We start from the raw sequence: 22,439 nt of genomic DNA on the forward strand, positions 1-22,439 counted from the left end.
CATTAATAGTACAATAGATACATTTTTTTGAAGTGACAGAACTGCGAGAAAGTTTCTTCTACTGTTCATTACTAGCTCTTGCATTTAAATGACAAGGTAAATTCTTAACAATCGTTACCAAACATAAAAAATACTGTGCTACATGAGAACACTGATATTAAGAGATTTGCATCACAAGAACAGTATCCCAGACCTTAAAATAACTGTATACTGAGCATTAAAAAAGGAAAAAATAAATGAAACAGTAAAAGATGAAAAACATCCTGACCATTTTAAAAGCTTGCTCTTTAAAAAGAAATCCAGACTTTTTTTGTGTATCTGCATTAACTGTCTGACTGTATTTTCACACAGAGTGAATCTATCAATTATATCTATTTCAACAGATTATACAAAAATGCTGTATGCATATGTACACATTAGTCTATGTTATTAGGTAATATTATTACTTAATTTGCAGACCTTTTCTTTTTTACATAGGATGAGTTTAGATCAATGAGTAGCTTAATTAATAAAACACTGTGCAGCATTTGCAATGAAGTGAAAGTTCTGCTCTGGATAATATAAGAGCACAGCTGAAATAAGAACACTAGAATAGTTTGCACTGTTTCTTCCTGCCACAAAAACCACATATTGACTCAATTATTTCTTTTCTTTCCAATTTGTAGCTACCTCTCAAATTGAAAGATGGGACTGACTTTCTAAGTATGCATATGCTTAACTTTATTGAGCAAGAAATAGAATAGATTCACAGAGTCACAGAGTGGTAGGGGTTGGAAGGGACCCCTAGAGATCATCTGCCAGAGCAGGATCAACTGGAGTAGGTCACACAGGAGCAAGTCCAGGCGGCTTTTGAAAGTCTCCAGGGAAGGAGACTCCCCCACCTCTCTGGGCAGCCTGTTCCAGGGCTCTGTCACCCTCACAGTGAAGAAGTGTTTCCTCATGTGAAAAGTACTTCCCCATGGTTTATGTTTGCATTTGCAGATATGACCAAATTTCTCACAAAAAAAAAAAAAAAAATTAACACATCCATTCAAATTTTTAGTTCAGAACAAAAAGAACTGATCTTTTTCTGCCACTCCGCTGCAGTTGCCTTGCAGTCATGAGAGGAATAAAGCAACCTACAAAGTCATAATGGCATAATTTTTTAGACAAATATCTCTTGTAACTAGGGAAAAAAAGAAGATAATCAGCTTTTACTAAGCAATATTAATCCTAGCAATAAGAATGAACAGGAAATACATGATTATAAAGAAAAGCATCATTACTAAATTGTGAACTTGCATGTGTCTCATGCCTGGGAGATTTTTAAGGCACTGATGAAAAGTTATGGCACTAGTTGCATTTAAAATACTGCAGAAGCTGTCCTGGACCTTCTAATTGAGTGAATAACAATTCAACAGCAAAAATACTCAAGCAAAAGAATTCAGCAAGTTGAAGTTTGTTGTCTCAGTTTTTCATAGGTCTTAACCACAGCTTTGCATTCTGGTCAAAAAAAAAAAATCACTAATCAGTCTACATTTATTGGTTGCTGTTTTTAGCATGTAAATACAAGAGCCTTAGCAACACTGAGCTTTCAAAAGCTCTGTACTGTCTGACATCATGTTTAGCCTTTTCACAGAATACTGAGTGGCTACGAATATATCAATTTTAAAACGTCTACCTCCTCTCTAAAATTTGAAAGTATAAACACAAAACATAACAGAAACCAGAAACAATCTGTAAATGAACACTCCCTCCAGCACCTCACTACAGAGAAGAAATGATTGAGAATTCCTACTGCTATCCCACTGTTTATGCTGGGAGTAAAGATAAAGCGTGCATAAACTAAGGAAGCTACAGAATGATAAAAAAAAGTGGGTATAAAAATAAACAATCCTAATAACACACGCGATTTTTTCAAGAGCACCAATAAAAGGTTTATAAACACAGAGAGTACTGCCCCACAGAACAGTAACTCCCATGACATGGTAAATATGTTCAGCTCCTCTGAAGGAAATGAAAGCAGAGCACATTACAGCCTTCGCCTGAATGATCCAGAATAATGCAACTTCTCAGTTCCAAAAACAGAGTAATAAAGCATAATAACAGCAGAGTAGAAACTTCAGGTTTCCACACCAGACTCTCAAATATGCACTTGCAATGTATGAAACGTGCCAGCTCTCAGGAAAAATTAATTAAAATCTGTTATGTAAAATTAGCAAAACGCATCCCTGCAGGGCAATTGGTGTGAATTTATTAATTTCTGTGCAACTATGCCAGTTTACAAAAAGTGATGGGTAAACAAGGTGTTAATAGACTGGCACATTCTTAAGCCTACATATGTGAAAAACAAGAGAGAAAATATCAACAGATTTTATAGTGAAGATCTCTTGGATACTATTTCTCTTTACCAACAACAGTAAGAAAAGCCAGTACAACTAGAAAATAAAAAATAGTGTTCAGTGAATAAAGAAGAAAAATATCTTCAAATCACAAAAAGTAGATTATTTCTATTTGACTGTATTTCACATTTTTTGACTGGAGACTGCTTTATGAAGTACCTGTTATTCTTCTCTTCTCTTCCAGCCACGCTGAACTTGTGCCAGGCTCTTTCATCTGGTCACTAAAAAACACAACATAGACACAAAGGGTAACAGAATATAATGCTTGAAATGCTTCTTTCTTGACATGCACTCAGGAGGAGATCTGCACATTAATAGCTAATTGGAAAAGATTCTACGGTTTTTTACTGTTAGGAGGTTATCTGCTCATTAAAAGTGACATATAAATACAAGTTCCTCCAGTATGTATGACAGACAGCTCCTTCAGAAATACTGATGTATTTACGCCACGAGAGGTCACCACTGTGGAACACAAAACCTACAGCATTTCCACTTGTATAATACAACCAAAAGCTGAATCAAACTAAACTCGGAAAGATCAAAATTTTATTTTATCATCAGTTTCATTAACAATATAAACTCAAATAGCTTAAAACTGTAAGTTCATCCATTCCCAAGGACAGTGATTTCTTCTGAGAGAATGAACACTTTGAAAATTTTCTCATTAAATCTTTTCAAAGAAACACACACTTTGGTAACCTTTAATGTAAATATTAGAATTCCCAGGTCTGCCTGTGAACTACTATTAACTGTACAGTGGTCACTAGTTCTCTTAACACAAGAAACACGTACGTTGTCAGTTGTTTGTAAAGCAACAGTGAGTAATGCCATAATTCCCGCTGACGTATGATTAGTCTTTCTTTGGCCACAGGAAAACTACGACATATTTGTGTGATAAATCTATTCTGTTTGTCTAGCTTCACACTCAAGCAGCACTGATCTAAAAGAAAAATACAAGATATAGACTCTCTTTGCTATTAAACAGGAATTTTTTCTCCTTTAAATTCTGTACTAGACAGAGGTCTTAATCTACGTTTCTATTCTCAGTGTATGTTTAATTTAACACTTATTCCATTTATAGATCATGTACCAATGCAACCTAATCTCCTAAATTTCCTTCTGAAGACAACAATAGTGTGTTAGCAATGTTATTTCAAATTTTTTAACCCGTTTATTTAGTTGCTATAAGGCCTAAAGCTAAACTGTTATTTAAGTGGTTTGCTGGATTGGCACCTAAATCCTGTCTGCCAGTCCAGACAGAAGATGTAAGTCATCCTATCAACAGATGGAGACAGAATAAAAGACAAAGCTCTTGCAAGATCACTTTCCTACAGAAGGGACTGGATAGCTCACTGTGATCAGTCAAAAATTTCCCAAGCAATCACATTACAGACAAACACTTGCTTCATTATGGCTAACAGTGAATAATGCTTTCTTTTTACAGCATGAGGATTTAATGCTCCAAAATCCAAATGCTTACACTAACTGTCTTGAAATTGTTTTCAGCTCATATACAGAAATTCCTACTCCTCTGGGGAACCAATGCTTAAAAAAAAATATTAAGAAATAGACAAATGCTTGCATCTCTGCTCTAAAATAGACATCTGTAAGAAAGTGGGTTTCTACAACACACTTTATTTAAAGTTCAGTGTATTCATAGAAATAAAATTCTGGTTTCATTTGTGTTAATACCTTGTCCTACAAAGTTTTAGAAGTTTAAGAAATTATTCTACGAGGTTCAGCCATCCCTGAAATCAAGGCTACTTCAAAGGACACTGAATTAGCAAGAGAGCAACAACTTCAGTCACTTAATACTAACCCAGCTATATTCAGAAATCAGCACCTTCAGAATTATATGTAGGCATGATGATACCACCTACCTATATGAATATCGATGCTTGAGCTCGTTTTCCTCAGAAAACAAGCTTTGTAACAATATCCTGTCTGTGCCTCTTCCCCTAAAATGTAAATCCACAGGATGAATCCAAGAAGCCTCAACAAAAACAAACCTACAAGTTTCGTAGGAAACAAAGGCAGCTGAATAGAAAAGACGCTGAAGCAAAGGATGTGGTAACCTGAACACTTATCATCGAACAGAAACACCACATATGAGAGATGAAGGGTGGGATCATGTCAAAGTTTGAACTGCGTAAAAAGAAAAAGCAAGCTTTTTTTGGAACCTGTGATTTCTTAAACATCAGTATCAACCAGTTTAGAGACCTACGTGAGTACGAAGGCAGATAGCTGCACTGCTGGTATTCATAGAACTATCTGTACGTTCGGGAAACATCCTCCTACGTTTCATAGCAGAACTGGAACTCTCATTTTCAGAAAAAGAATACACTAAATATGTACATAAATGAGAATGACTGGCAAGCAGGCTTATCTTTAGGAAGCACGTACAATTTACTAATTTTGTGAGATTATAAAATTCCTTTATGTATCTTTACCATGCTGCCAGCTCCATTTTAGTTACATACACTTCTGTTTCCTTGTTACCTTTTTACTTTTATGTAGGGCTGAAACTTAAGCAGCAGTATCTTGTTAAGAACTGTGCAGTTAAACTGTAATCAAGCTACTCTAAAAAATAAGTTACCTGCTATTGAAGGGAACTGGCTTGTCAAGAGAGTGGTTGCCTTGGAAACAAAGTCAATTGGCAGAAATCTGATCATCTGACAAGGGACTCATCAAGAAATCAACTGACAGAGGCTCTGATGATGTACAGAGGAAAAAAGAACTTGGCAACTGGATCATCTCTATCCCTCTCATATAAGGGAGAGCACATTAGTCCCTATGAAGAACACTGATTTCTCAGATGTACACAGACCACGAGGACTTCCAAAATGAAGGTGAGCCAGTGCTGCAGTACCATGTTCAGTATTTTTCCTAGTGAAAGAATGCAAAATTAAGTGAAAGCAGCATGTATTTAGAAACTCTGTATATTTAGATGCTTACTTGCTTGCTCTTGCCATGAGCAAGCCTCTTGTTAATGGCAAACCCGCAAACTCTCACCTTCAGTGGTATTCCAGGGAAAAGTACATTTCTAAGAAATGCATCCCAGGGGTGAAGAACTGGGCTAGTTCTCTCCAAAGAAGCTGCACAAAACAGAAAAGTCTGACTGACAAACATGAGTGTGAAGATCCCAAAAGAGGAATAGTGCTTGGGCTCTTGCCTTCGACAGCGGAGCCTTAAGCATCTGAGAGTCTGGCTACCTCCTTACTTGTAAAACAGTTTGGCAATGGGCCTGAATTTTGGGCGACACCCTTCCATTCAGTCAAGCCCTTACCAGGGTCCCTGCTGTGGTTCTGACCCAAGAAAAGTAGTGCTTTCCTGGGCACAGACAAGCAGACTTGGGGGACATTGCCAGCCAGTACTCTGTGTTTGGTAGGGAGGAGGTTAAACAGACTTCCATTGTATTAACATAACCCAGGACACAGCAGTTGGCCACCAAGCCAGAGACTAACTTATTTGTTTAATTTTTATTAATTATTAATATAGATGTAGCCCTGGTGCCCCACCGATTATTTAGTTAGCAGTTAAGAAGGACACGTAGCCTAACACTAACAAGCTAATGCTTCTCTACAGAATTGTCTCTAGCAAGCACTTTTGATCAGTGAGGTAGCAAAATTTAATCAGAAAGAGAACATGATCATCTTTTCTGAACTGTCAGACTTGAAAGGCATTCCCTCTAGACGCTACCCTCTCCTCATGATAAGGTCTTTGTAACATCTATGCATTCTTTGGGAGGCAAAACTAGAAAATATGGAAGCGGGAGAAGAACAGAGGAGCACAGTGACTGAGATAGTGCAAAGAAGGATGAAGAACATGGGGGTTAGTTTTCAACAAGAGTAGGCAGGGAGTGGGTGTGGAGTGGGTGTGGAGTGATAAGAGGTAAGGTAAGTGGTAAGGGCAGTGGGTATGGAAAAGGCCTCAAGTACCATACTATCTGGTTCTGGAAGTGCAAAGATCTCACACTACTTTAAGATTACGAGCCTTTTCTCTTGCACACGTGTAAACTGAATCTGTGGACTCTCGAAGCAGAGATAGGATCTGGGACTATCCCATGTAAAGCACAATCTGAACAGAGTCTTAGAAAGGCAGTGAGCACAGTACGCCCTGAGTAAATGCTGTGAGGGAGCTATACGCAGCAGACACTAGCTGGTGTCTGGAAATACATATCTTCTCCATTTTTAAACAAGGAAATGAAAATGGATTATCATTTTTATGACCTGAAAGATAACAAGATTCTGCAGAGCACCATTAACTTTGTAGGTATCTTCTGTTAGCAAATTCTACATGACTGCGTAAGGCACCTTCTTTGGGTTGTGGGGGGTCGTTGAAGACATCAGAGGAACCAAACCGGTTTCCACAGACAGAAATAGATGAAATATTAGGCTTAACATCCAAGGACTTCATGGAGACTAACAAAACAACATTTCCCTTCAGTCAGCTCCACACAAAACTTTCCGAGTAGTAGTAAATCTCAAACATCAGCAACACTGAAACCAGAAAAGGTAACCAGGAAGATACTTGGAAAAAGCCACAGCACACTGCCTTCTGAAGGCGTCACCTCCATAAACTGTAACATTAAAATTTACTGAGCATATGTTCACATACATTTTTTAAGAATACAAAACACAACAAGGTCTAGTTAGTCCAAAAGCTTGTCTTCCACCACCTCTTTTTAGTGTAGAAGACATAAAGAAGTGAAGAAGACATAAAACTGGTAAGTACAGACACTCACAGAAAAGCCTTGTCAGAAGTTCCTTCCTGATAAGAAGCCTTAGTCTGTGATGCCACCACGTGAGAGATCTCGTATCATCCATGTGCTCTCGATAAAATGTTGGCCTCATTGCTAACTTCTAGTAGCACTTTATTAAAGTAAAATAATATTTAGTTGAGGGGTGGGATTCAGTTTATTTTTAGATAAATTTTGAAGGCCTTTGAGTTTATTGCTTCTCAATTTCTTTTTATTTCTTTGATGGCCTCTTCCTTCGGTCAGAAAACTGCAATTATGAGCATACAATTTCTACACACCTGTATCTGCAGAGCATTTTCCATATCTACAGAACCACAACTCTAATCTTCAAAGTTCCTTCCTCATAAGCAAACCAAAGCCCCTGATAGTTTCACTGTTTGTCCCTAGAGCCCTTTTATTTTTTTCTTTACGTGGATAAGGTAAACAAAACCAGTCATACTTAATCTAGAAGTACACTAGCTATTTATGTAAAAAAATATCCAAAAGCCGCAACAGGTCACACGGAAAGTCCACCTTGCTCAGTGGCTTCTAAGTGACCAAAAAGCTGCTGAGACACCTCCAGCAAAGAGAGGGTGCTGTTGGGTTGCCCTACCTGCAGTTCTCCTTCATGTTTTTCACCTTGATGTATTTCCCCTCTCCTTAATAATTCCATTTTCCCCCACCAGTCATTCAATTTCTCCCCAATGTATTTTCCTCCATTCCACTCCCTTAAGCCCCCACAATCATCCTTTTTTCTAGTTAATTTAAAACTCAAAAATGTGGCTCAAATTTTTAAAAATTTTACTCTGGATCCCTGATAGACCCATGTTTTCAGGTCTTCAAACACCCAGAAGAGCAATTTCTAACTTTTCCCAAGGCTCTAAAAACAGCCTAGGCACTGCGGTAAGTAAAAGATGCAGACTACTGATACGTAAATACAAGCACTGAACATCTGATTTTACAAACATATGTCATGTGCACTGATGTCGCCGCACCCAAAAATCAAGTCATTTCACTTAGTAAGAAGAACAGATTTAGAGCAATGCAAGCAGGTCCTGGGAGCCTGCACAGACAAGCCAGATGTATCAAAAGAACTACCAGACACAAAGGTGTTCAGACTAGATCAGAGTTCAGTCCCTCCGAGAGTGGGTTATCCTGAAACGAATAGGACATTTAGAAAGTCTGTTCATTGAGATGTTACTGACACACATATACAGAGCGTGACTACTTTTATACTGTAACCTGGGTTTATTTCTAATGCTAGCAGTAAAAAGAGTATTTTGCTTTATCACAAACTATCATAGAAATTAATTTTTCCATATGCCAATTAACATTTGCTTTTTTCATTAACCCATTTATTCTTATTTAATTATACTATCCAGAACTTTTATGTTGCCAAAAGAACATCAGAATTAGTTTTCTGTATTGTCTTTTATTGGTTGAATAGTAGGGAATATGTTTTTGTGGGTTTGGTTTTGTTTTAAACCAGGTGATTTCTCCCTGACCCAGAACTTAGCACTTGAAAGACACTCTCTTTTCAGACAAAGAACTGACCTTCACTGAACCATTTAAGAGAATGTGTCCCTGTTTTGCTCAATTACCACTGAAATTTCCTTTCTATGATGTCACCGCAGACACAAACAAGGTAGATACAAACAAAACGTGGAAATAAGTAATAGGTGGTACTCAAATAAAAAAGTAGTATAACAGCTCAATTTTTAAAGACTTTTACTTTTAGACAACATAATGGAGACACAGTAAATTACTTGCACACAACTAAAAGAAATATAAATTAGAGTATTAAACCAATTACACAAACCTCTAGTCAGCCCTGTTTCTCAGCTACAGAGTTTTTCAGAAGCATGCAAACATTGAAAGACTGATAGTACAGATGTCCTGAAATTATTTCAGGAATTGTAGAGGATTATGTCTTAAGTAACACCACCAGAAAAGACAGGAAAATAAGGAGTGAAAACTATAACTGAGACTATAACTGATACCACTGATATGAGAAGGGATAAACAGTAAAAAGGCAACATAATTTGCAAAAGTATGTTGACAAATAGGCCAACTACCCTCAGAGTCTTCCTAAAGATGAGCATATAAAAATTCTTCTATAAACACGATCATGGGCATAGCCCATTACTCATGACAGCTCCAGTGATAAAAAGAATATAGTATCCTATTTATACAGGCTGTTGATGAAGAACTTCATGTACATGTTAAATATTATGGCTTAAAAGAATAATAAAGGTTGATGAAAAACCTATATCCTTCTCCTCTTTATTCTTCACAGTCTTTGCATCTTCTGCCTAATACAGAAAATATTAACAATATCTACCTGTGCCAGGGTATCTTTAAGCAAGCAGACTACTGACAGTCTAAGTCTAACAAAAAAACCCCCACCCACCCCATATCTGAAATACCAGCCTAAATATATTTGAGTCTGAAAACCACAGCATCTTCATCTTCCTAACCTGAATCTTGCATAAGAATCCTCATTCTAAAAAAAAATTCAATTTAAATCCATTGCTGCTGTAGCCCTACTTAGACTGAATTGGCTTCCTTCCTTACCCCTTGCATGGCACACATTACCATTCAATTGGTAATAAGGACTCTCAAGACCTAGATCTCACAGCTTTGGAGACCAAAGAACTTATACTGAAACTAATGGCTGGAGTGGAAAGACGCCTTTTGGAGTAGGCCATAAAAATAAACCTAAACTCCACTCTCTCTTTCACAAGTGAAGAGACCAGAGGTAACTGCTGACTGTTGCTCTTTTCTTCAGACGTCTATGAAAAGAATTCTTATTTCTGAATTTCCTCTCAATATCCCCTAACCCTATTACAAAAATAGGCACCTTCTTGGAAGGGCAGGTGTCATACGTTCTTTGGAAAACACTGCAGAAAGCTGTACCTTTGAAAGCTTTTCCACCACTCAATTGTTCCTTAAACTATTGGTCTCAAGAGCTAATGGACCTGAGGCGGAAATAGAGAAAGATTAGTTAGGAGTCATTGCCTTTTTCCATGTCATTAAAAGCCCAAGAATGAGAAACCTGTCTTATGGAAGCAGTTGATTCTGTCAAACATGCATTTAATAAGGACAGTAATGATGACAGAAAACAGGGCAGAGTATATCTACTCTACAGCACTTTCTAATCCTTTTGGAGCTACTTACAGAAATCACATTTTAAAAAAGTGCAGAGCATGCCACTTGAGAATCAACAGTTTTCCACCAAGCTTTTCCTCAATGAAGGCACCTATGTTTCCAAGGAGCCCTGGAATGGCATCTAAGCTTTCAGAATATTGAGAAATTGCAGGAGGAGGAAAAAAAAAAATTCGTCTTTTCTCACCAGGGAAACTGTTGCTCTTCATCAGCAAATCTGCCATCACCGTTGATGCTTCTGCTGAAATATATGAATGCAGAAAACATTTTAGAAGTTTCATTTCTACAGCAATCACAATAGATGGCAAGGCACAATGGCTGGATGAAGATGTAAACAAAACTTAGCTTCCTTATGATTGTCAGAGATTGCTCCTTGCTTTCCTGAGGCAATATGTCAATAAATTCAACCTGCTTCAATTAATATACCTATTCTGTTCTAACTAGATGGTTATTTGAAAAACAGAACTGCTAACAAAACTGCAAATAACTCTTCCCCTCAAGAAGTCCTTTTCTCTCTTTGCCTCAGTATCTTTATAAAGCAGCAGTGATTTCATTAGAGCTGTTCATTCGCTTCATCAGTCCTTTGGACAACAAAAGAATTTGAGATGGAAAGTGAGCAAGCCTCTTGCTGGAATAAAACACTTCCCTCTGTTCTCTTTGAAATGAATGTCATAGCAGTAATGGCAGGAATCTGCCATGCTATTTTGGCTTGCTCGACCGTTCCATCATTGACAGAAACAGTTTTATTAGAAAAGTTATTTTGGTACTGTGCTGGTTTTAGTTGGGATGGAGTTAATTTTCCTCACAGTAGCTAGTATGAGGCTACAGTTTGGATTTGTGCTGAGAAGAATGTGGATAATACACTTATATCTTTATTTGTTGCTAACTAATGTTTACATTAAGCCAAGGACTGTTTCAGTTTCTCATCCTGCATGTCTGTTCCCAGATGCTTCTCTACAAGAAGCTGGGAGGGGACACAGCCTGGACAGCTGACCCAAACTGACCAAAGGGACATTTCATGCCATCAAATGTCATGCTCAGTATGTAAGTTGGGGAAGTTGGCTGGAAGGGGCAATCGCTGCTCAGGGACTGGCTGAGTGTCAGTCAGCCAGTGGTGAGTGGTTGCATCATTATTTCCCCTTACCCTCTTCCTTTTTCATTTTTTTTCATTACATGTTACTATCATTACTATTACTTTCATTAAATTGTAGTAGTATTATCATTATTTCATTTATTTTCAATTATTAAACCGTTCTTATCTCAACCAACAAGCTCTCTTTACGTTTTTCCTCCGATCCTCTCCCCCATCCCACTGGGGAGAGGGAAAGCAAGTGAGCATCTGTGTGGTGCTTAGTTGCTGACTGGGGCTAAACCACGACAGGTACGTATATAAGAACTGTGGGGAAAGGGGAGTAAGGAATCTCATGCACCTCCTCCTGTACGAAGTATACTGTTTCTATAACCTTCTTGTTTAATCCCTGCAAGGATTTTAAATCACTGGGACACAGAAGGCTGACACAATGCTTCACATGGAGAATGACAGGACCCTAGGTAATAAAAGTTTCACATTCCTTTAAGCCCACATCCTATTATTCCTGAATAAAATGTACTTGAAATAGAAAATGTCTTTTAACTTCATACAAGATGCCTCAAGTATTTATGACACTGAAGCAGGTGCAATCTAATCATAGCAATCATCTAGTACCTGTAAACATGTTCTATTGAGAAAGAATTCCAGAACTCCGTTACTGCAACGACCTATTTAAGCTACTGGAACCTTTTATATACAACTCCTATCAAGACCAAACTCAACGAACTATACTGAAGAATAGGTTTCTGATACCTTTCGCCTTGTCAGATGAAGAATGACATCTCTGAACTGAGAAAAGGATACAGATCAAGGTCTGCCCGACTCACGTGGCAGAGTATGTTTAGTATGTGCGAATACTGAACCGATGTGTTTACTGGCCGCAGTCTTAGCAATGCGTTAGGATGTAGGAGAGCAGCTGAGATTGATACAGATGAGGGAACTTTATCCTCCACGAAAGGCTTCTGTATTATTTTTGTGCATATTGCAGCATTGCAGCTGTGTCTGGTACTCTAAGCCGTATGAGCACCGAAATGTTGTTAGTGATCCTTGGTGCAAGGGTCTAAAGCAGCACAGGCAGCATCTCTTAGGCAGCACTGGCAAAAATCATCTCTGTCTCAAGTACACAGAATGCACGCCACACAAGAGAAGGTAAAGGTGTACCATTCAAAAATAAAGATCTCACATTCATCACAGAAAGAGGGAGCAATATTACTCTTATATTTTGTAGAAAACTACTCAGAACATTTGGAAAATATTTTTCTGTATTATCTTAAGTCCAGTTATTTGAGATCTAATTTAAGTGATGGGTAAGATTCAACTACCCCTACTATTATTCTCTCTAGTTCAAACATGGCTGTGGCAAGCTACATGCATTAACATTCCATCTTTTGTGGTGAGAATCGTTAGTATCTTCGCTATCATGCTCAGAATCAGAAAAGTAAGTAACAGGTCATAAGGAAATTAAGCCAGCAGAGCTCACGCAAAAAGAACCTTGACAACCTATTCTTCAAATATCCATAACGCTATCTGAAGAACCTAACATCGAAAATACACCATCTTCCCTTCAACTTTCTGTATTTTCTGAAAGTCCTCTTACACAGAGAAACTAAAGGGAAAACATCCCATGGGGCTTCACGTTGCAATGAGCAATCTTTTTGGTGATGGGATTTTTTATCCTGTTCCTACAAATATCTCAATAGAGAAGCCAGTCATTCTCAAAAAATATCAAGGTAAATCATGACATTCTGTGGTTCACGATACCAAAAAACTCAATGCCATATGAATGGGTGTAACAAAAACCCAAAATCAAAAACTTGCAGAGCTCTCAAGCTTATAAAAGCTTGAACAGATAGAACATAATTTGAACAGATAGAAAGAATGTACAATGAGTTAACTGTTCAATCAGACCTGCAGGTTTTAAAATTACGACTCAGAAGTGAGGTCATTCTTCCCAATTAGTAAAAATATCAACTGACCCTTTCTTACTAGAGACACTTGGATACCATTAACTAACCACCCATTTCAACTGCAACACTGAAGTACTTCCCACCGCACCTTTACTAAATAGAAGTCAAATTAGACTAACTTATGTCGTATGGAAACCCATACCGTCTCTACCTAAAGAGTCTTTTGGGTGACTGATTTTAATGAGAGAAAATGATTTTGCACTGAAGCATTCTCCTTGGTGCTTTACTTCCCTTCACCCACAATTTTTCATCACTTAGTTAATTTTTTTGTTGTCCCTCCCTCCACACTCACGAAACTTCTTCTTTGCTCCCACAAGTCTCCAGTCTTTCAGAATTTTTTTTTTTAATCCCGCTTTCAGTTTAGTATAAAAAACAGAGTGCTACAATAGCTCTGCTATGTATCATTTGCTAGAACAGCCGCAATGGACAACACACTCTAAACTACTCAGTACTATCATCAAGTTAGTAAATGAAAGGGGCTTCATTTTATAAAACCAAGAATATACTCCTTTTTATCAAAGGTTCTTAAAAACATCGAAGGAAATAATTTTTTTCCTAAGCATAAAACATGCTAGAAATATATCTACTAGCAAACCTTTATATTTAATAGTGACCAAGTGTTTACAGGATGTGTTTTGAAAATAAACTGTTATTGTAAACTTTGTTGTAGAGACTGTCAGATCTGCCAATGTTGTTACCACAAATGAGTGTTCATCCAACTACTAATGTAGTAACTGATACACCTAATGAACACAGTGCCACAGACCATTCCTCCCTGTGCAACAATTCAGATCTGAATCAAAAGGGAAAAAAATTACTTAATTGTGAATTACAGAAACAGTGTAATAATCTAGGTTCAATAAAAAAAGACCGCACGCACATAAATGTCTTACATCTGTTTGATGATTAAAAAAGTCCTAAAACGTAAATTCAGAGCAACAAATAAATTCTGCCTCTATTCCCATTGAGTTTAAGCCTGGTTTTTGTGTACGATCACATATTTGCCCAATAACAGAACTGAAAACATGGCTCTACTCATCTGTGGAGCTAAGGGAAGAACGTATAGCTCCTTAAAACAACAGGCTTGAACTGTAAAAGCAAGCACATTGAATTTAAACCTGAGTATTCGACATGCAATTAGAAGATTTAGTTTTGATATGTTAATGATCAAATTTATTCCATATCAAGCAACCTCCTACCAACAATTTTTGGACAAATTAGTCTTCTGATTGTAGAAGCTTCCTAAGAAAATAAACAAAGATTTTTTTCCTAATAATCTAAACATCATTTTGTTTTAATATATTAATAGTGGTACTTTCAAATTCCATAAATTTTAAACATTTTGACAGTTGCACAAATGAATATGTAGGAAGAGGCTTGTGTGGAAGGTACATATTACTCCAGCAATACTGACCTTTCTCCTCTCAGTTGAAATAAAACTTTTCCTGCTGTCCCTTTTAGGAAGTCTTCCCTCTCCAATCTGCTGATTTGCTCATTACAAATTAATTGTTTACTTTCATCATTAAATGTTGTGTATGACTTTTGCTCTGCTAAGCAGCTATCGTTACTTCTGCAAAGATAATGCATCACAGCTGGTTCTTCAGAATCTAGCTTCTCTTCACCTGAAACAGCCAAAGAGAATGTATTTTGTAGAAGTATTCATACACAATAAACATGTGACAGAGCTCAAAATCAATTGCTGTTTGTCATGTTACTTTATCAAAATTTTCTTGTATGAATTTAAAAGGTGAGAAAGCTTAAGACTATTTAGAGCAAAGTAGTCAAAGTCTTCTTATGAATATAATTTCTTCAAGTCTTTTGGTTTAGTGCTTTAACATTTTAATTTTTGGGGACTTTTTGGTTTTGGGAGGAGTGTGTTAATTTCTTAGGTGTTGGGTTTTTTTTTTTTAATTTCCCTTTTACAGATAGGTGGATTTTAACTTGTGAAAAGAGTGATTATATTTCAGAATCTGATTATTATGAAGGAACTCAAGCAAAAAGGCAGCTGTTAATCTTGTACCTTGGTATGAACACATGGTAAGAACCTGCACATAAAACTTATGTAAACATTTGCATGATCCCCAAAGGGAAGAAGAGGCAAACTCAGGCTATAACTCGATTAGCATGTATAACTCAACTTCTCCGATTAGCAACACCAACTTATTAAGGCTAATGGATTAAATGACATATAGGGGTACATGATGTAAATATGTATTCATAGAATATGGGCAAAATAATTAAGTAAACTTCAGTGTTTTTGGCATAAGACTTATTGTGCAATAAGGTGAAAAGCGAGATACTCAGTTTATCACATAAAGTAACAATTCCAGGCAATGTAAGAATTGCCATTATTGCAAATGAATCTTCATTAAAGACAGAGTTCCAGCATGTTTTATTATGAGCCAATGTGCAGGAAACCAAGAAGTCAAGTCATTTCCCATCTGTAAGAAAACTACCTTTATATCTCATGTTTAGCAACCTTTATTAAGTCTCCATTAGCAAAACTCTTAATAACAAATACAACGTAGTTGGAGGCCTGTCAAGACATACAATTCCTTTTTATTCATAGAATCATAGAATCGTTCTGGTTGGAAAAGACCTTTAAGATCAAGTAGTCCAACCATCAAAATTCTTTCTTTTATTCTCAACAATTCATTAAGGAACCTCCTTAGACGTCGCCATCTCATTGTCTCTTCAAACATTTTAGCGTTTAATGTTTATTTTACCCACTGAAGAAAACTTTCAGTAAAAATTCCGTTATTTAGAAACCTATAGGAAAAAAAGGCACTTGAGTAGCTTTCAACTCACTTTCAGAAGTGAAAGCCAGTATCATTTTTGGAAATCACATTTTCATAACTGTCTTAAAACCATTTAAATATTTAAAAAATTTACTCTGGAAGGACGTGAAGGTCTTTTGATACAATAATTAATGTAATTCATTATATTAAAACCCAGCATGCAGTTATTTTCCTTGGAAATAATAAGTGTCAAAACATTCTTACCCTGATCAGGAAGAACCATTTTAGCAGAAAGGAAATTTCCCTGAGAAATCCTTCTAAAAAAGCGTGTCCGAGCACTGCTGACTTTTCTAACGTCTGCAGCATCTGCAGGAGGCTTTGGAGTGGAAATGGAAGAATCTTCATCTTTTGCAGAAGTGACTAGTATTGGTTTCTGTGACAAAGATAAAGAAGATGTTTTAATAAAAGCACAGATAATTTCATCTTCATAAAGAAAAATTTTAAAAAAATATATATTTACACAAAGGGTTAAGTTCAGGATAGAACAGATAAAAGTTATGTAATTTTGCTCATTAAGAAATTTTCATTTTCATATCCTGAATCTAATGATACCATGCTGCCACCAAACAAGCCAGATAACTACACCATTATCATGACAGAAAGACACTCAGGGGTACAGAAAAAAAACAACTAGCCTGAGTAGGGGAACTGAAACTCAGAATTATTCATTTTCCTCACAAATACTCATTTAGCATCATCTGCAGCATGCTTGTTTGTCAAAAACAAAGTTGTGCTAAAGACTTTGCTGACAATTCTAGAAGCACATTTATTCTTTACCATTTATTTTTGAGCACTAAAGTAGTATTCACAAAACACTTCAAATGTGTTCGTATCATAGGTACCACTTCCTATCACATGGAGACATATCATGCAGATCCAGAAACATGCAAGTCCTGGTTTTATTTATGTCAATACCTTGCATCTTTAGAGGATGTGACCAACCCCCCTGAACCTCTAGTAAAAAAGGCCTGTGCTCTACATTGCCCCGTAAGATCAAGGGTTTCTACCAACTTCCTTACAACAGAGGACCAGTCTAATCCTTCAGAGCTCTCCCTGGTATTAGCTGAAGATAGCCAAGAGGTGAGATCTACTCCCTGCAACCACTGTGGCTAATACAAGCTCTACATTTACAGTGTACTAACTGATCGCTATCGATAAAGATGACCAATAGTACTTTCACCAGAAGTAAAAGCTGCATTTCCTGAATAGCATTCTTCTCTAGTTTTTTTTTCCCACTCTCACACACAAGATAAATGAAAATTTAACTCCAGTATTTAAAACCAACTATAGATACATTTAATCTAAATATAAGTATGGTGAGAATTTTAAAATTTGGTTCATTTAAATATATTATCTTACCACAATTACTGAAGCATGACATTTCTTGGGAATTTTTTCCCCTAATTTCCTAAAAAATGCTACATTTAGATTACTATATTGAAGAAACAATATATACAGCACACATAATTAACCATTTTGGTATGCTCTGTTCTCTTGGGTACTAAACAAATGATCATGACTTTACCTTATTTTTAAAGATTAAATATAAAAAATCTGAAAGGGCAGCTATACTTACAAATACCTCTGTTTTTTAAATAAACTAAAATTGTTACATTAAACAGATGCGTAGGTCAACCTAGTTACTTTCAAGTTATTGACCACAGAATGGCTGAGGTTGGCAGGGACCTCTGGAGGTCATCTCGCCAAGCCCCTGCTCAAGGAGCACCCCCAAGCCGGCTGCCCAGGACCATGTCCAGGCAGCTTTTGAAGATCTCCAAGGATGGATACTCCACAACCTCTGATACTCTACAACCTCTCCGGGCAACTAGTGCCAGGGCTGCATCACCCTTGCAGTGGAAGAAGAAGTCCAGAGGTAACCTACTCCATTTCAGTTTGTGCCCACTTCCTCTGGTCCTGTCACCAAGAAAAGTCTGGGACTGTCCTCTCTGCACCCTCCCTTCAGGTATTTATGTACACGGAGAAGATCCCCGCGAGACTTCTCCAGGCTGAATGGTCCGACTCTTCAGCCCTTCCTCACAGGAGAGATGCTCCAGTCCCTTCATCACTTTTGTGGCCCTTCATCAGACTCTCTCCAGTTGCTCCATGTCTCTGTTGTACTGGGGAGCCCAGAATGCGACCCACCACTCCAGGTGCGGCCTTACCAGTGCTGAGTAGAGGGGAAGGATCACCTCCCTCAACCTGCTGGCAATGCTCCACCTAATACAGCCCAGGATACCATTACCCTCCTCCTTAGTGGAAAGGGCAGACGGCTGGCTCATGTTGATGCTCACAACCTTCTTCTATTTTAGTGATCTTCCACAAGAAAGCTGACTCAGATATCTGACTTCTTATTCTTGTCAGTGTCACTCAGAATTATAATGCAACACAGCAATATTTAAACAGTTTAAATTATTTTCAGGTTTATTTGGGGGGAAAAAATGACAAAACTGACCTTGTAAGTCTCACGCTAATGTTGCGACAGGTGTCCATTTCTCCCCAACTTATTTAAACAGTGTCTTTCCCTCACACTACTGGTAACACCTATTTTTATGTCAGTGTTGCACAGAGTTATTTCCAGAGTACTCACATGATCCAGTGGGCTAAGACGAACACCAGACACTGGTCTTGATTCAGCCAAATCAAAACTGGATGCGTGAACACTAGCACAAAGAAATTAAACATCATATGAATAAAGCGGACCCAGTGTTTTGTGGGTATTTTAACGGCGTGCTTCTTCCCTTTGTCAATGAGTATGGGAAGAAGAAGGAAGAAAGGAAGAGTGACAGAGCACTCTTACACCATCACTCTTCTTCCGTGAACGCTATTTAACTGTGACATCTGGGATTTCAGGAGCACCAAGGGAACAGAATGACAAGACTGCTTGCACACCTGCAGTGATACAATTCTCCAATATAAGCCTAAATTCACACACAAAACCAACTGTGCTTAGCGCCCAAGCCATCTGACACAAGCTGCAGAACAGGGCAGGGCAAAAAAAGCGGATTTGTGCAGGCATGAGCATGCTCCTTCCCATGCAGGGGAGAAGCACAGAAACAAGCACGGATGTCAGCCAGAGCGACCTCATTACCTGGTCACCAAGCAGCCAAGTCACTCTCAGGCTCCTGCCTTCTGTAAGTAAGGAATATCAGATATAGAGTGCCTGAAGTCATGCTGCTATGAAAACAGCACGGACACTGACTTACTCGTACGGCCATTCAAACGTGTTTCAGCATCCTTTCTGGCATGCCTGACACCTACCATTACAAACACAGCTCACGTCTCCTCCCTAAAGTCATTACATGATTAGCATATAAGGAGAGCTAAAAAATGACTGGGAAAACGGATGTAAAAAGCCCAATATACATTTTTCTTCTCTTTTGTCACAAGAGACAGATCTATTGAGCTCTGTGAATTATGCTAGGTAACAAAACTCCAGGCAGAAATAATTTTGAAGTAGTATAAATTTTGTTTAAAAATGAGCATTTCAAACTTCAATGCCTACAATTTCAAATTAAAAAAAAAAAAAATCTGAGAAAGCTCTGAAAAAAGTCTAGCATACAGTTTATGTGGAAATAAACAAGCTTTCACAGTACCTAGGGAAAAGTTGATGACTACCTCAATTAAAAGCATACATTTTCTTAAGAAAGAAGGTGAGTGACAGACCGTTTTCCTATACTATTCTCCACATACAAAACCAGTGTAATGATTGCCTCTGGTAGCTCTAATTCACAGGAACTTCCTGGACTTGTAGGTTAACACCAACAGTAAGGATCATTCAAAGAAGGCAAAGGATGTGGTTAGGAATACAGATTAACAGAGGGAAAAAAAAATCACCAGGAATATAATTAAAGAATCAAATCTCTTGATACTAAAGGATATTTGAAAAATTCTGAAAGCCACAATACCTAAAAACTGAAGGAGGTCTATCTTGAGGAGCTCGTGAGGATCCAGATCCAAAAAGTTTCCTTTGATTCTCTGTAGGTGTAGATGGTCTCCGAGTTGTCAGTGTTCGCAGAACATTTCTGGCTTCATTTATAATCTCAGAACTCGTCTTCTGCTTTGGCACTGAAAGCCTGTAGAATGGTTCTGCCTTTTCTGTATTTTCAGTCTTTGAAGCTTGCATTTTCTGCAAAGTAATGCACAGAAGGAACACTAATATATATGGACAGCACAGAATATAGTGCTGGTTGTAAACTACAAACTATTAATTCATCAATGTTTATGCTACCACAATGTAATTAAAAAGGATATTATAATAAAATTCTAGACAGTGGTGAAGTAGGGGAAAATAAGGCTCCTTTCCCTCACTCTCATTTCTGTAGGAAAATAATGAAGAAGAGGAGAAAGCATCTGACATGGAAGACCTTCAATTTTTTAGAGAGCTAAAACATACCACTCAGTACCACGATGCTTTCTAGGCCAAATGTGGTACTCCCCAGTACTGCAGATAATCTGTTTCTTAACAACTGATTACTTATAAAACATTATAACCCAAACGGGAATTCAATTCACTCCGCTGTGAAAAGACACTTCCTTTCCAATGAATTTAAGAAATACCCAATATAAGTTATCAGCCTTACCAAGTACAGCTTCCTAGTAAATCAAAGAGGTATTGTATCAGAACTGGAGCAGAGTTATCAGTAATTATCATAGAATCATAGAATGGTTCAGGTTGGAAGGGACCTTAAAGATCATCTAGTTCCAACCCCCATTAATTGATAAGCACAGACAAGGAAGAACAGGCAATCCATTTTTTTTTTCCCCAAGACAAATGCCTCCTTCCCCAACCCACTCCTAAGCACATGCAAAAGAAGATAACACTAACATAAGATAAATTATCAACCCAAACTTTGAACTAGTGTTCTCTCCTGCTGCATCTTCTAGCAAATACAGTGGGCAGTGAAAGACTTGCTTCACCATCTCTCAAGCCCCACAAAAGCAATCACTATCCTGGTGCAGTTCTCTGTACATACCATTCTTGTGATTTTACAGCAAACTCATCATGAGCCTTAAACCATTCAAAATTCCTCTTCTGCTTTTCAAACGTACCTAAAAGGAAAAAATACGTTTCTGCACTGTCTGTGACTCAGACCATCTAGGAACTTTTATTCGTTCACACAGTTTATGACAATGAACTTAGAGTAGATTGAACGTTGCCATCTTGGCTGTTTCTAAACTATGGAGTAAAAATCCTATTCCTCTAGTTTCTCAGTTCACTTCTTCCTGTTCTGCATTTTTACATTTCCAACTGCCTCTTCTATTCTTTCTTTCAGAGCCTGTACATCCTGGCACGGTTTCTTTAATTAATACACAACTCAACCCATTCAGCTGAACTACACGAGATAAAATTGGATGCTAAGTAGAGTGCACCAACCTCTTTCACTAAACGATGTATAATTGCAAAACACAGGAACAGATCAGGAGTCTGAGCCTGTCCGTGTTTTTAATCCTCCCAGTTACCATTAATACATTACTTTTCTTCACCGTGTCTGAATTTGGCTTTCTGTGCTCCCTACTCTTTCCTCTATTACAACACAATTCAAGAGAGTTAAGTAAGGAAATCCACTGCAGCAGTCTGTTTTGAGCAATTATATTGCCATTCCTCACTGAACAGGGAAGGTACATTATCATTCCCTATTCTCCCAGACACTCGGAGTCAAGATTTTCACCTATAAGTGGAAGATCTTCTGCGACATAGGTGGTATGTCTGATACAGTCGTTTCCACTTATGCTGGACAATAATAGCTGTGAATAAATATATAAACAACATGATTCTACAAATCAGAAATTTTAATTAATTCACACTTCTTTTCTGGTCTATGTATTTCCATCCACCCTGATAAATGCTAATAAGTCTTCTCAAGTGATCTAGTATCTCACATGTAATATCTGAGGGGCACTGTTTTCTGTAGTTCTTAAATCTCTGTGCTCTGACATTGAAATGTGTATTTTATGGGATTTATGTATATGTTCTTCATAGTTAAACTAAGAAGCAATCTGAGAGATATGATGTGTTTCTGTGGAACAGGCACCATCTCTGGTACAATCAGCTTAAGGTTTTGTTGATTCTACCTCTCACCTATTCCTCTTTAACTGGCAAAGGAACTTTTCTGCTATAAGCTTAATTAGTTAAGTCCTACTATTTGGGCACTGTTAGTCACCCAATCCATTAAAAACAAAATTTTAACAATTAACGTTGCAAAGGGAACCTGTGAGTTAGCTTGAACGCTTGTGTGAGCTGACTGCATTGCCGCTTCAGTGGAGAGGGGAAAGCACGGCCTTTCCCTCCTGCTGGAGCAG

At 37.6% G+C, this 22,439-nt stretch overlaps 1 protein-coding gene across 1 annotated transcript in view; it reads right to left on the bottom strand.

Annotated features, from left to right (window-relative positions):
* The window catches only part of LOC104509059 (armadillo repeat-containing protein 2-like), a gene marked incomplete at its 3' end in the record, with an annotated part of 33,433 nt that extends 13,171 nt beyond the window's left edge, over positions 1–20,262 (bottom strand). The window contains exons 1-6 of the mRNA XM_010150880.1: positions 20,045–20,262; positions 18,727–18,799; positions 16,344–16,512; positions 14,756–14,963; positions 10,472–10,522; positions 2,541–2,602 (exon numbers count right to left, since the gene is read on the bottom strand). Coding sequence (XP_010149182.1) covers positions 2,541–2,602; positions 10,472–10,522; positions 14,756–14,963; positions 16,344–16,512; positions 18,727–18,799; positions 20,045–20,262 — 781 coding nt within the window. The remainder of the gene's footprint in view (positions 1–2,540; positions 2,603–10,471; positions 10,523–14,755; positions 14,964–16,343; positions 16,513–18,726; positions 18,800–20,044) is intronic.
* Between the last annotated feature and the right edge of the window lie 2,177 nt (positions 20,263–22,439).

Source organism: Eurypyga helias, unplaced genomic scaffold, assembly GCF_000690775.1.
Source record: "Eurypyga helias isolate BGI_N326 unplaced genomic scaffold, ASM69077v1 scaffold1754, whole genome shotgun sequence".
NCBI classification, from domain to species: domain Eukaryota; kingdom Metazoa; phylum Chordata; class Aves; order Eurypygiformes; family Eurypygidae; genus Eurypyga; species Eurypyga helias.